This window comes from Miniopterus schreibersii, assembly GCF_964146895.1.
Source record: "Miniopterus schreibersii genome assembly, chromosome: 3".
NCBI lineage: Eukaryota > Metazoa > Chordata > Mammalia > Chiroptera > Miniopteridae > Miniopterus > Miniopterus schreibersii.
In genome coordinates this window covers 94,705,631-94,719,702 of record NC_138103.1, presented here as the reverse complement: position 1 = coordinate 94,719,702, position 14,072 = coordinate 94,705,631, and the positions used below count along the sequence as shown (strand labels likewise).

Sequence of the window (14,072 nt, the reverse complement as noted above, 5' to 3'; positions counted from 1 at the left end):
TACCTGAGCTAACGTAGCAGTCTTGGGAGTGGATGCTGTTGCTGACCTCCAGTTCACAGATGAGGAAACTGAGTCAGAGAGGCATTATGTAACTAATCTGAAGCTACACAACTCGTAAGTCGCTGAGCTGGGCTTTGACCTCAGGCACTCAGGATCTGTTTTCTTTAAGAGCAGCATTTAGCCAGGAAGCTGGCAGTTGGTCTCACTCGATAAATGATAGCTATTGTCACTACTTTTAAAGGCTCCCATCCTGTTCCCCAATGCCTAGATCTGCCCCAGTCCTTCATAGTGTTTGTCTACACAACTCCAGATGTGCCTGAGCAGGGCAGAATGGGGACTGGCGCACATGCTTTTACAAGTTAAAAGATGAACCTGGTTCCTCTTCCTTGCCTCATCTTAGAGTCTAGTACTGTAGTCATTGCCTCAGATGAATTTCTAATTTACCAAAACCTCGAGTGCTGGAGGGATTTGGCAAAAGGAAATGAGCTGCTTTGGAGAACAGAGACACTGGGATTTGCACTGTTGCTTGTGTTTACCTTGTGTGTGGCAGGATGGATGGGCTCAGTAGCGTGGCCAGGCCCCAGCAGTATCAGCTCCTTTAGGGGAGTGATGTTGAAAAGAGGAAGAGTGCTCTGGTTGGTTTTTGGAAGGCTCTGGGCTCTTTCACACCACTGCAGGGCCCAGAGCAAGGCCTACTAATGAAGGCCCTGGGTCCATGGCCCACCCCGCTCCTCGCACCCTTAGCTCTGTCCAGCACTGAGAGCCCTGTGTGCACTTTGGCATCAGCACATCCATAGCTTCCCAACCCTCCACACCTGCAAACAGCCACCCTCAGCCACCCTTCACACATAACGGTGGTATGGTCCACCCTCTGGCGGGTGGACTAGAAAAGGACCCGTGAAGGCCTTGTAGATAGACTCAAGGCCCTTTAGATGGGGAATTCTGAGTCCCAGGTACTAGAGCATGATTGAGAATGCAGGCGGGGCCCAGGCTCCCGATGGTCATGTGGATTCCTTGCCATGTGGGAGGGGTACTAGTGGGAGGGGAGGGCAGAGCAGAGTCCTCTAGTAATCAAACCCCAGGGCAGGGGCCCTGGCTGCCCAGGTCGAAGGGCAGTGCTGGGGGTGGGCATATGGAGCACCCCTGTGATCTGACCACTGCTAGTTTGTGTGGGTTGGAGGACGGGGCTTACACCAAAGTGGACACTCCTTCCTGCCCACTGCTCACACTTGCCACCTGCAGGCCACACAGCTTCCTCAGCTGGCATGGGGCACTCAGGCTCCTGCATTTTATCCCATTTTCTCCATATCCCCAATTCTCTACAGGCTGAGGGGGGCTGTCTTCTCAAACCTGCGTGTGCTATTATTTCACTTAACCTCTGAGCCTGTCTCACCTCCTCTCCACATGATGCTTCTCATTTCTGCCACCCAACCAGGTCCCCCTGCATTCCGGTGGTATATTCATTCCCAAATGAAGTCACCTCATTCTTTTGGGCGGTCACAGGTCAAAGTACTCCACTTTCCCCAGTCTGCCTTCCTCCCTCTCCCGCTCAATCATCCCACTTAGAGAAGCAAGGTCATGACTGACTTAAAGGAGCATTAGGGGCGAACACCTGCTCCCAACCCCATAGGGTGGGGTGATGGGCAGACGCTTAGAGGGCCCCACGTGACACAGCACTGAGTATTACGAAAGAAACAGCAACAAGCCACCTTGCTTTGCCTACCTGACCTTGGCCTCTGCAAGGTTTGGAAACGGAATCATTTTCTGAGTTCAATGTGTATTTCCTGATCCGTTCTCCATGGACTCCTCTGATGTTTGAAGATTTTGAAATAAATGATTGGGCCAGCTGGAAGGGTTCTCATAGCCAAGGGCCCTCTTACCTGGACCCCCAGGAAGTCAAAAGTAGTCATCTCTGGCCAACCACAGGGCATGGGCTTTATTACAAGTGAAACTTTTTAGATGAAACATGGGAAAGGCTGCTGGGATGAGGCGGGGAGATAGGGCATTCTCTCTCTCTCATACACCCTTAAATATTCAAAGGCCCCGTTTCCAGTAGCTTTTCACGTTGCTCCTGGGCACAGTGTCTCCAGGCACCCAAAGGGCTCTCAGGAGAGGGGGCAGGCAGGCTTCCTACACCTGGTGGCTCACTCCTGCTGTTTCCAAGCGAGCACCGAGCTCCTTTATTCCTTCAGGGGCAGTAGGCGCAGGAGGTGTCTCTTCAGCCCCTCCCGTCACACTGCCTCCACGAAGCCTCCACTCCCCAGGGAGTGGCTCCTACTCGCTGGGTACAAGTGTCTTACCCGCAAGACATTTGAGCGCAGAGGCCGGTCGGAGAGTCGCGGCCGGGCTCCCCGTGTGCCCACCGCCCTGTGCGGGGTGATAAATGCTACAGTGGCCCCAGGGGAGCGTGCCTTTTTCTCGGGGCTTTTCTCCTGGGGGCGGAGGTTGTCACGCCTTTCTCCCAACTCGGAAAAAGTTTCTTGCCCCCAAACTCTAGGCTGCGGGCGCAGCCGCGCCAATCGCAGCCTGGCGCCGGCGGCCTCCCGGGCGCGGAGGAGAGGTTTTGCCGCGGCCCCGGCTGGCTGCCCGGAGGACCCTCGGGGGCCTAGAGAAGCCGCTGGGCCAAGTGCGCCCAACTGTCCGTGCTCCGTTCGGTTGAGCCCCACTTCTTCGCGCCCTAACCTCTCCCGGTTCCTGATGCCTTCTCCACTTCTGGGACCCCCCCCCCCCCCGCACTGCCCAGTGCTGGCAGAGTAAGGCGAGGAGAAGACGCCTGGGAACGGCGACCAGGTTGGCGGCCGGGCCTACGAGGCCAGCTTCCTCTCGCCCGGAAAGCCCCCCACCCCGCCCCGCCGCGCCCAGCACCCCCTAACCCTCCCTCCTCCCCCCGCGCCCTCCAGCCTCGGCCTGGGTCAGCGGGCAGGGCTGCTGGGCAGCGGGTCGTAGCGCCCCCCGCTGTAGACCACCACGCCCGGCGGGTAGGAGAGCAGCTCGGGCTCCGCGGCGGGGCGGAGGGGCGCCAGGGCCGGCAGCCCCTGGTCCTCGGGCGGCCCGGCGGCGAGCGGGCGCAGGCCGGTGAGCGAGGGCGCGGCGATGCGCCACAGCAGCCTCTGGAGCGCCGAGCGGAACTCGCGGCGCGCCAGGCAGTAGAGGACGGGGTCCAGGCAGCTGTTGGAGTGCGCCAGGCACACGCTCACCGGGAACGCGTACACCTGGCACACGAAGTACTCTTGGCTGAAGGGCACCACGTCGAACTTGATCAGGATGCTCCAGGTGGTGAGCGCCTGGTTGGGCAGCCAGCACAGGAAGAAGCACAGGACCACGATGGTCACCGACTTGGTGACCTTGGACCGTCGCCGGGCGCTGGCTGCCGCCGGGCCTCTCGCCGCCGCCGGGGCCCCTTCCTGGGTGCCCGCCAGGCGGCGGTCGGAGATGAAGCGCACCAGCAGCAGGTAGCACAGGCTGATGATGCCCAGCGGCAGCAGGAAGCCCAGCAGCACCTTCTGCAAGTTGTAGAGGCCCAGCCAGAGCTGCCTGTCGCCGCCCAGCAACTTGTCCGGGAAGCGCACGAGGCACAGCTCCTCGCCCATCACCGGGACCGTGGTGGAGAAGAAGGCGCTGGGCAGCGAGGCCAGCAGGGCCGAGGCCCAGATCAGCACGCACAGCGCCTTGGCCGAGAAGCCGCAGCGGCGGCCGCGGCCGCGTCCTCGGGTCCGGTGGCTCTCCAGAGCCGAGGCCACCGAGCGGTAGCGCGCCACGCTCATGGAGGTGAGAAAGAAGACGCTGGCGTACATGTTCATGGACGTCACCAGGGACACGATCTTGCACATGGCCTTGCCGAAGGGCCACCTGAAGTCGAGCGCGTTCTCCACCGCCCAGAAGGGCAAGGTGAGCACGAACTGCAAGTCCGTCAGCGCCAGGTTGGTGACGAAGAGGTTGATGGAGGACTTGCGCCAGCCCCGCTTCCTCTTCATCAGGTAGAGCACCAGCAGGTTGCCCACCAGCCCCAGGGCGCAAACCACCCAGTACACCACGCTGAGGAGGGTCAGCACCAGGGCCTCGGGGTCCGCGCGCTCTGTCCCGCCGCCTGGGGGGTGCCCGGGCGCCGCGCCCCCCGGCGGCTGTCGCCCCAACTCCCACCACCGGCCCCCGAGCGGCAGCGACGCGTTGGCGCTCGCGTTGGCCTCCTGCGGGAGGTCCGGGGTCGGGCTGGAGAGTTCCGCGAGCGCTTCCCCGCCGGCCGCCTCATTCATGGTGGCTGCCGTGGCTGCAGCGCCTGGGCAGGTGCCTCTAGGTCATGCCCCGGGGGACAAGACCCAAGGGAGTCCAGCTCGCCCGGGGTTCCGCTAGGGAGCTTTGAAAGCAGCGGCTGACCGCAGCGCCTGGGAACTGGGCGCCGAGCGCGTCCCCGGGCGCGCGGAGCGCGGGGCTGCGCGCGGGGGTTGCCTCGGCGTCGGCTGGGAAGCGCAGTCGGAGCGCAGGGGACGCAGCTCCGAGCGCGCGCGGGCGGCGTCCCGGGGTCCTGGGGCCACGGCGCGGGTCTCTGGGTTTCCCGCTGTCACTTGGACACCAGCGCGCCACCCATCCGGCCGCTGAGGACCGCGACTGGGGGCCCCGCCCCCGCTCTTTCAGGTACCTTTGTGGGTTCCGTCTGCAGCTTGGACCAGGTTTCTGTCCTTAGAGAGAAAAGGAGACACGGGAGAGACCCGTCTCCCTCGCTCTGCCTCTCCGGAGGTGCGTCGCCGTCGCCGTCGCCGCTGCCTCGCGTCTCCGTCCCTCCGCGGGTGCCAGCTCCCAGGGAGTTGCCCAGGGCGCTCGCGGGAGTCACACCCGCACCCGCCCAGCCCAGGCCGCGGGCTCCCCAAGGAGCATGCGTGAACCCTCGGGGGCGAGAGGGGGCGCTTTCCGAGGTGCTGAACCTCGCCGCGCCCGCCGCGGGGGCGGAGGGAGAGGGGCGCAGCGGGCGGAGCCCCCCTCCCCGCCCGCCGACTCCCCCTTTCTTCTTACAAGTTTCGGGAGGAAGACGCCGGCACCTTTTCTTTTCCTGCGTTGTTGGAGGCCGTCTGCTTTGACTGGCGATCCGCTTTTCCTCTTTATTCCCAAACGTGTCGATTGCAACTTTTCTCTTTCTCACTCCCACTTTACTTCTGAAATTTGATGCGGTGTAGCTCTAAAAATGCTCGACCTCCTGCTCGTTTTTTAAAAAGAGCGATGATCGTGGCTGCTTTTCACGTGCGGACCCCAAATCGGACGGTGGGTTCTGCTTGGATACAGAAACGGGAGCGTCACCTTGCCTTCTTCACTTAGGGGACCACTGTAAAGGGGTCTGTGGCTGTCAGGGTTTTCAGAGCATGGCCCCTAGTGAGACTCTGGGTTCAGTGTTGCCCCCTGCTTTGGGGCGTCCTGAGAACCGAAGCTAAGCGGAGCGCAGAATCGGGGGGCCGAGTCCGCAGACGCCACCTGCCTGGCTCTGGGCTCCGCGCTGCAGCGAGCGGCTTTCTCGCGCCCCCCCCCCCCCCCGCCTTCGCCGGGTGCGGTCGGGACGGAGGGTTCCCGGGCGGGTTCGGACCCCCCGCTGGCTCCCTCGGCCACCGCTGCTCCGATGCGCACTGCACCGGGCGCTTCTCAGACCACAGGGAGTAACTTCTGTGTTCCTTTGGGCAAAACGAACTAGTGCAGACCATTTAAATTACCTCTCAAACTGCGGTTGATTTCAACGACAGCTCAACTGTTCTCGTGTAAATTACGCTTCTTGGGATGGACTTAAGAATATCTGAAATGCTGTCCTCCCCGCCTGGGGCTGAACTGAGACAAAAGCATCTTAAACGCAATGGTCCCGGGTCCTGATAGGCCCGTGACTTTACTGACAGAGATAAAGAGGTTGTGACTTTACAGCAGGAGAGGGGGGGGGGACTTAGTGACAAAGAAATATGGTGCCCAAAACGTACGGAGGGACATGGAAACAATCTTGACTCCAAAGCAAGAGAACAGGGTTTCGCAGAAAACACGCTTCGCTGTGGACTCTGGACTGCTTATCCTTCCTTCCCGCTAGGGGGCGCCAGCGCTTTAGTAAAAGCAAAACCCAAGCCAAACCACCCCATTGGAGCAGTTCTAATACCGAGAAGCTCAGCTTTGCCCTGATTATTTCTCTAAATCAATGAGCTGCTTCTGCAGACACCTCTTATCTCTAATACCCCCACCTTCAAGCTCACTTTTCACTTCATTTTTTACTATTATTTCTATTTACTATTAATTTATGTCTCTATTAAATCTCTCCCTCTCTCTTTCAAGATGCTGTTGAAAAACAAGGAAGCCCAGGGCATGCCCTAAGGCCCTTTGCCTCCGTTTTCTCATCTGCAGATGGAAGCAATTGTCTTTTTGAAACATTCTGAGGACAGGTGCTCGGCAGGTGAATCAGAGTCAGCTGGGGAGCGTGCAGCCTCCTCCAAGCCCCAAACAAGACCCGGAGATTCTGATTCTCAGTAAGGGTGGAAAGGAGCTCAAGAATCTACATTTTAAACACATTCTTCCAGGTGATACTAATGTTCCTCCAAGTTCGGGAACATCTGGACTTTTATTCTTTTTCTACCCCTCCATGTAAAAAAATTTAAGTGCCGAAGAACAGTTAATGTCCAATGACAGTTTATCACACACTGGGATTGGAAGCAAAGGAAGAGAAGGGGCTCTTTGTTGAATTTCACTACAATCACATTCAAGCCTGGCAGGTGACCTTTTCTTCATCGTTGGCCCAGGAGGGCCCGTGATCCTGAGGCCTGCCAGGCCTTGAGTATTAGCCAGCACCATTCAGACTGAGCCCTCAGGGTAGGCTCTTCCCAAGTGTGACCTCAGAGAGTGTTGCCAGAATTCGGATAGCACAGATCTTTTATTCTACCATAATTATGACCTGAGTTCCTGCTATGTGCAAAGCGAAGTGTGAGGTGTTTGGAGATAGAACAACAATAAAGATACAATATGAATAATAGTGGAAGCACTGATAATCATTCATATGACATGTCTATTTGGACGCTGTATTATTTTCCCAGGGCTGCTGTAACAAATGACCACAAATGGGATGATTTAAAAAAACAGAAACTTATTCTTTCAATATTCTGGAGGCTAAAAGTCAGAAATCAGGGTTTTGCTAGAGTTGTTTCTTCTGGAGGCTCTGGGGAGGAAAGCCGCCCATGCCTCCCTCCTAACTTCTGATTGTTCTAAGGAAAATCCTTGGTGTGTGGCTGTGTCACTCCTATCTCTATCTCTGTCTTCAGATGACGGTTTCCTCTCTGTGTGTATCTGTGTCTCTGTTTTCTCTCCTTGTAAGGACACCAGTCATTGAATTAGGGTCTGCTCTAATTCAATATGACTTCATCCTAATTAATTATAGCTGAAAGACCCTCTTTCCAAACCAGGTCACATTCACAGGTACCAGGGGCTAGGACTTGAACATACCTTTTGGGGGACACAGTTTTACCTGCTACAGGTAACAACTGTGTGCACTGTGCAGAAAGTTTTATCTGCATTATCTTACCTAATGCTTACAACCAGTGAGGCTGATACTGTTCTTATTCCAAATCTGATTTCTAGCCCTTAATCCTCAGAATTCTAGAATCTTATATCTAACTGCTACTTGACAGTTCTACCTGGCTGCTGAATTTTCATCAGATTTCTCAATCTTAGTAAATGGTATCACTGTTCACTTAGACATTCAAGCTAAACCCAAGAGTAATTCTTTGTTTCTCATGTTTAATCTAACCCAGTCTTCTAGTCCTGTTAGTGTGTCCTCAAGAACAAAAAACAAATCTCCCCCAGCCAGACCAGAAAACTCCTAAATTCATGTACAACTTCTCATTATTTCTTTATTTCTCTTTGTATTAGTTATCTCTTGATGAATAACAATTTATGTTCAGACTTTATGGTGTAAAACAACAAATATTTGTTATCTCATAGTTTCCTTAGGTCGGGAATCCGGGTGCAGCACAGTGTCGTTGGCTCAAGTTATCTCACGAGGTCACAGTCGAGCTCTCAGTTGGGCTGTGGTCTTATCCGAATGAAGGCGTTACCGGCAGGGTGAGGAAGCTGCCTCGAAGGTCACTCAAATGGCCATTGGGAGACCTTGACCCTTCACCACGTGGAAGCCTCCGCAGGGTAACTCACAGTACAGCAGCCAGTTCCCATCAGGGCGAGTGATGAGAGAGGGAGCAGCTCGAAAGCCACAGTCTTTCTACAACCTAATATTAGAAGTGTTACTTCGGCTGTATTCTGTCCTTCAGAGATGAGTCAGTAAGTCCAGGCCACACTCCAAGAGACTGGTGTTATGCGATAACATGATGACTCAGGGGCAGGGATGATTGGATCATCTTAGGGGCTCACAGTAGGGCGGCAGATTGTCACAATGCTCAGTAGGAAACCGGGCTTACAGCGATATTCAGCTGAGCAGATATTTCAACAACTGCACAGTGATGGGGCAGCAGAGATTGTGGTAAAGCGGGAAGGATGGGAAAATAGCCCCGGCCTTCAGGCAAAACCTCCGAAGGGGCACATCCTAAGGGTAAGGCCTTCGCTCTATCCTCAACAACCAGAAAATACACACTTTCTTCAAGTATACATAGAACATTTACCAAAACAGGCCACATGCTGGGCCAAAGCCAAGTTTCAGCAAATGTCAAAGGGTTGAAGTCGTACAGAACGTGTCTGTTGAGCACAGTAGAATTATACTAGAAATCCACGAAAGAATGGTTACTAGAAGTCCTCGAATGCTCCAAAATCAAGAACACAGTTTTGAGCAACCCATGATTAATAAAAAACTAACATTTATAGAATGTTATAAAGTATGAAATTATATTTTAAAGTCGATCACAATAAAAATATGACATATTAAATTTTGTGAGATACAATTAAAGCAGTGCTCAGAGGGAAAGTTGTGGCTATAAGTGCATACTTTTTAAAAGAAAAAAGGTTAAACATCAATGATCTGAGCTTCCAACTCAAGATACTAGAGAAAGACAAATAAATTTCAAAGAAAGAAGTATTAACATATTAAACATAAAAGAGCAGAAATATGTAGAGGGTCCCTGCTATGTCAGGGATTAACTTTCTCGTTGCTAAATCATAGAGGGATGAGGGGAGGTGGTCTCAAGAGAGAACAGAGCAGCCCAGGGTGGGGTTACTCAGGGGGCTTGGGACAGAGGTTAGTCAATAGTTATGGAGATATATATATAACCATTTTTTAAAACTTCTACTCTTAGACTTGCTCCCACCAGCTGAATATGAATATGGGGTCTTCTCGATTTGGTCCCACCTCCTATTGTATCACAGTTGTCAACTTCTCTTCACCAGCTGCAACATTCCCGATGCTGAATGGCACCGCCACCCCCACTAGTCAGCCCCCATATTGTGATGAGCGGCCTCCCTTACCTCCTCCCTGTCCACTGTGTTCCCTCTGCCTAAATGGGCATTGCTCTTCTATCCCTGTTGTCTGACTGGCGATCTGATTGTTCTGCAGAGTTCAACCCACACATTATTTCCTTGTTGGGAGATTTTGTTATTCCAAATATTTCCTAGAGAGAATTAGTCACTCTTTTTGTGTTCCCAAAGGATGTTGTAGGAACATTTATTATAGTGCTTATGACTGTCTCAGACAGACAATAATAAACATCTGCCCCTCCTCTAAACCTCCCGAGAGCTAGATTCCATGTTTAATCCATCTCTGTATCCTCAGTTCCTGTTTGCCTGGACAATTATACGCAGCTCGAGTCCATGAGTGAGTTATTAATTCCACTTCTTCACTAACCACTCACATTCATTCACCCGTAAGAAAGCCATGCCGTAATCTGTAAACTCTATTTCAAATGCTCCTCCAGCTCTCCTTCCCATGTTCCACACCCTCCAGCCTGGTAATTAAATAGTTAATGGGAACTTGCTTCATCAGAAGGCATTAAAACAAGCCTGGGTTACTTTAGAACATTCTGAGAGGAAGAAATGTCCTATTGCAGTATTTTTCTAAGTCAAATTCAAGCTGGCTTAAGGGCCCCCTGATTAAGTTGGAGAGAAGTCAAGACCGCCGGCCTTGGAGACTGCCTGGTCCTCCTCGGGCTGCACCCCAGGCCCGCGCAGAAGGGCGGGAGGGCGCGCTGAGCTCAGTGCTGCCGGCTGCCTGTCCAGGCCGCAGTGGCCTAAGGGAGTGGGCAGTCCCCTGCCAGCTTTGGCTTTCAGGCTGAGCTCAGCGCTGGAGTCCTCTGTTGGGTGTCTCAACGTTACGGCCCTGATGCCACCAGACATCCATATAGTCATCTTTGCTCGGGGACTCTCTGAACCCCTTCTGACATCTCCAGCCTTCCTCCCGTCCCCATTCCTCAGGTTCCCCATCTTCTGGGGTTGGGCACTTCCTTCTTTGTTATTGAAACTCTGTTTCTTTCACTGTTGAGAAAAACCCCTCAGCCTGACCTCCTGTGCCCTCTAAAACAGAGGCTCTCAAAGTGCGGTGCCAGCCGCAGCAGCACCTGGGAGCTGCGAGAGGCGCAGGTGCTCGGCCACACCCCAAGCCCACTGAGTCCCAAACTCTGCGGGTGGGGCCCAGCGATCGAGGGGCCCCACCAGGCGCCTTTGACCAACCCATGAAAACAAACAAACAAGAAACAAAACCCCAGCTGTAAGCCACTCTTCCCCTTAAAGAAGGCTCAGATAACAAGAAGAATGTGAGAGGGGGAGAGAGCGCTGGTCGGGCCTGACGGCTTTCTCTTCTAAGATTCTGAATGCCCGCCAGAGAAAAAACCAGAAGAGAGCAACATTTCTGTGGCAGAACACCCGGATGCTTTGCTTCTTTAGCTGTCTTAGCATCTCTTGAGGAGCTTAGGAATATTCTGTGGGTTCTTCCCCTCGGAGCTCTGAGGGAACAGGTCTGGAGTGAGATCCCGATGTTATTTTTGCAAAGTTCCCCAGGTTATTCTTACGTGTGGCCAAGCTGGATTCCCTGTTCGTTTGCTTTGGGGATGGTGCCGGTCACCTTAATTACCGATTCACTTCTAGGCTTGCTTGTGACAATCAGGGATGAAATGAGAGCACCGGCTGCTGATTTCTCCTAGCTGCTTCGGATTCAGCTCAGGGTTGACATTTCCACGCCTTTCCTGCCCCCCGCACTCGGTGGCCTTCACACACAGGTCAAACGCAGGAACCCGGCGAGGACTGCTTTTGACTCTCAGCCCCTACACTCTTTCCACTCCCACCTTTGTTGGAGATGGTATGGGATGACCTTGGTCCCCTTCCCACCCCTTTTTTTTTTACCGAGATTTCAAAGAAGCATGTCTCATAGAAAATTCTGCCACACACGTTTATTTGTAAGCAGAAACAAAAGAATCACGCGACCCATTCTGTAGGCTTAGTGTTTTGGGTTCCCCTCAACCCTTTCGTGACCTTCACTTTCATATATATTAGGCTACTTTTTCCACAGCTCCCCTATACAGTGATTGTTTTTCTTTTTAAGTCTCTGTGTGTTTCATTTTGTATAGTTCCTATGTCTTCAGGTTCACTATTAGTTTCTTCTGCAGTGTCCAATCAACTATTAACACTGTGTACTGTAGTTTCCTTCTCAGACATTGTTTTTTCTTTAAACCATAGAAGATTGACTTGGGTCTTTTTTATATCTCACCTCAACATACTCATGTTTTCTTCTACCCTTTTCAGCCTAAAAAATGTAATTATTATGACTTTAAAAAATCCTTGTCTCCTAATTCTGTTTCTATTGACTGACTTTTCTCATTTTGAACTGCATTTTCCTGCTCCTTTGCATGCCTGATCCTGTTTGATTTAATTACGTGACACCCATGGTAAATTTTACCTTGTGTGTTCGATATTTTTGTATTCTTTAAATATCCTTGCACTTGGTTTGGGCTCATATTTAAGTTACTGGTAAGCAGTTTGGTCCTTTTGAAGGTGAGAGCAGGACAACCTTTATTGCAGGTCTAATTTTGCCCCACTACTGAGGCAATATCCTCCTGACGCTCTGTGTATCCCGAGGTTTCTCCCAGCTGGACTGGTGGAAGAACAAAGTGTTCCTGGTCCTCTGTGGTCACTGGAACTTTCCAGGGTTTTCTCTTTTCTCCTGCTTCTTGGAGTTTATTCCCACGCACTTGTTGAGCAGTGCTCTGTTAAAGGCTTGAGGGAATCCCCCACAAATTTCTGAATCTCTCTCTGTATGCAGCCCTCTCCTGTCTGGGCAAGTCTCCCCTCTTTCATAATCTGTCCCACAAACTCCTAGCTACTCTGGCTTAACTGTCCCCTCAATTCAGAAACACCACTGAGCTGTTTGGGGACCTTCTCCCTGCACTGCAACCTGGAAACTCTCTCTAGGCAGTAAGCTGAGTAACTGTGGGGCTCCCATCCCGTTTGCCTTCTCTCAGGGAGTGTCCTGTGCTGCTTGCCGTCTGTGGCCTGAAAAGCATTATTTCATATATTTTACCCATTATTTTTTTAGCAGTTTAAGTTGAAAGGGCTGATTGCATTTCTGTGATTCCATCGAGGCTGATGATGGAAATCTCTTTGGCTGGGTATTTCTATCCTGTTTGTATAAGCTTGGGGAGTGTCTCTACAATACCCTCATCAAGCCACATTGCTTCAGTATTCCAGTTGAGAAACATCTGGTGTTTATTACAGATAGTACTTTTAGTTGCTGACTCGTGGTGTGAGCTCTTGATGAAACATTGCCTAACTGTCCTCAAGGTCCCTATTCTTTTTTTCTAGGGTGTGAATTAAAAGTAACACATACTAATATTATTGACAATAAAATAGTTTGAAGTAAATTATCCATACCGTATCTGCTCTCTCTCAATAACACTGCATATAAACCTGGGATTTGGGTCTCTCTCTTGTCAAATGCTCACCAGCAGAGTGCCTGACATTGGTCCCTCTTTTTTGTCTGTTTTCCAAGATTAAACGCTGGAGCCAGAACCATGTGCAGAGAGGGGGCTCAGGACACTGCCACTGTCCCCGAGCAGTGGCCAATGCCCCATCTTCTGCTGAGCTACGTGCAGTGTTTCTGTTGTGACAAGTGTCCCTTAGGTCAATGTTAGCAAACCTCTTCTTGCTGTAGTGACTGGTGATTTAAATTGTTACGTTTGCTTTAAGCAAATCTACAAAGGAGTGTATTTTATCCCTGAGAGCAAACAGAGGAGGGAGTAGTCTAATACTAAAACCAGCATCAACTTCCCAAGGTCAGGCGGAGTTAGGAATAGAGAACTGTCTCCTCGGCCTCAAAAGAAATCATTCCCCACTAAGTCACCCACCCACACCCCTCCTCCGATCAAATATTCATTTAGCCTTTTTATCCTTGAGAGAAATGCAGAAATGAATAAAACATAGTCCCTGTACCTACAGTTTGTAATCAAGGGGAAAATCAATCATAATGAATCGCAAGATTTATAAACTTCGACCTTATTGTCTGACATGCAGCAGTTGCCCACCTTCTAATTCACACTTGATGACACCACTTCTTTCTAGGAGTCCTTCGCAGACTTCTCTCTGCCTTACATGCTATTCCATGTACTCAGCAAACATACCCTGTGCACTTACTGTTCTCACACCAGGCTTCTCAGCCTCCGTCAGTCCATCTACACACACGCCACCCCTCCCACCTTCAAGAGCTGAGTGATAACACCTTAATGTCACCACAGCCACTGCTTTACTGCAGGAAGCAACCAGCTGAGCCAACATCGCTCTTCACTCTCCGAGGCCTGTCAGGAGACCTGGTGAATATTTAGCAGAACAGCAAAACGGTAACTAATCTTGTGAGTTGGGGTGTTGTCTGCAACATTCAGAGGGGCAATGAAGCAACAAAGGAGGCGATCCCGGCAGGCACCGTTTGGAAAGCGCGGCCCAGGTGGATAGGGTGTTAGCAGAGGCATCCAACCCTCCCCACTGTCCCCTGGGTCTCAGGAAAGGGTCTCTGAGAGCACAGAGCTTGGATTTTTGTGCTCTGAAGAATCAAAGTGCCGCAAATAGCCATCTCCTGGCTGTGGAGATAACCAAGCCCTGCCTGGCAGTGTGGGCAAGCTCTGCTGAGACTCTACAGAACCATAAAG

At 52.1% G+C, this 14,072-nt stretch overlaps 1 protein-coding gene across 1 annotated transcript; it reads right to left on the bottom strand.

Annotated features, from left to right (window-relative positions):
- Positions 1 to 2,912: 2,912 nt before the first annotated feature.
- Positions 2,913 to 4,268, bottom strand: RXFP3 (relaxin family peptide receptor 3; the record flags this gene model as incomplete). The annotated part of the gene is made up of 1 exon (XM_081132603.1): positions 2,913 to 4,268. The coding sequence occupies exon 1, from the start codon at positions 4,251 to 4,253 to the stop codon at positions 2,913 to 2,915; it is 1,341 nt and encodes a 446-aa protein (XP_080988729.1). The 5' UTR covers positions 4,254 to 4,268.
- Between the last annotated feature and the right edge of the window lie 9,804 nt (positions 4,269 to 14,072).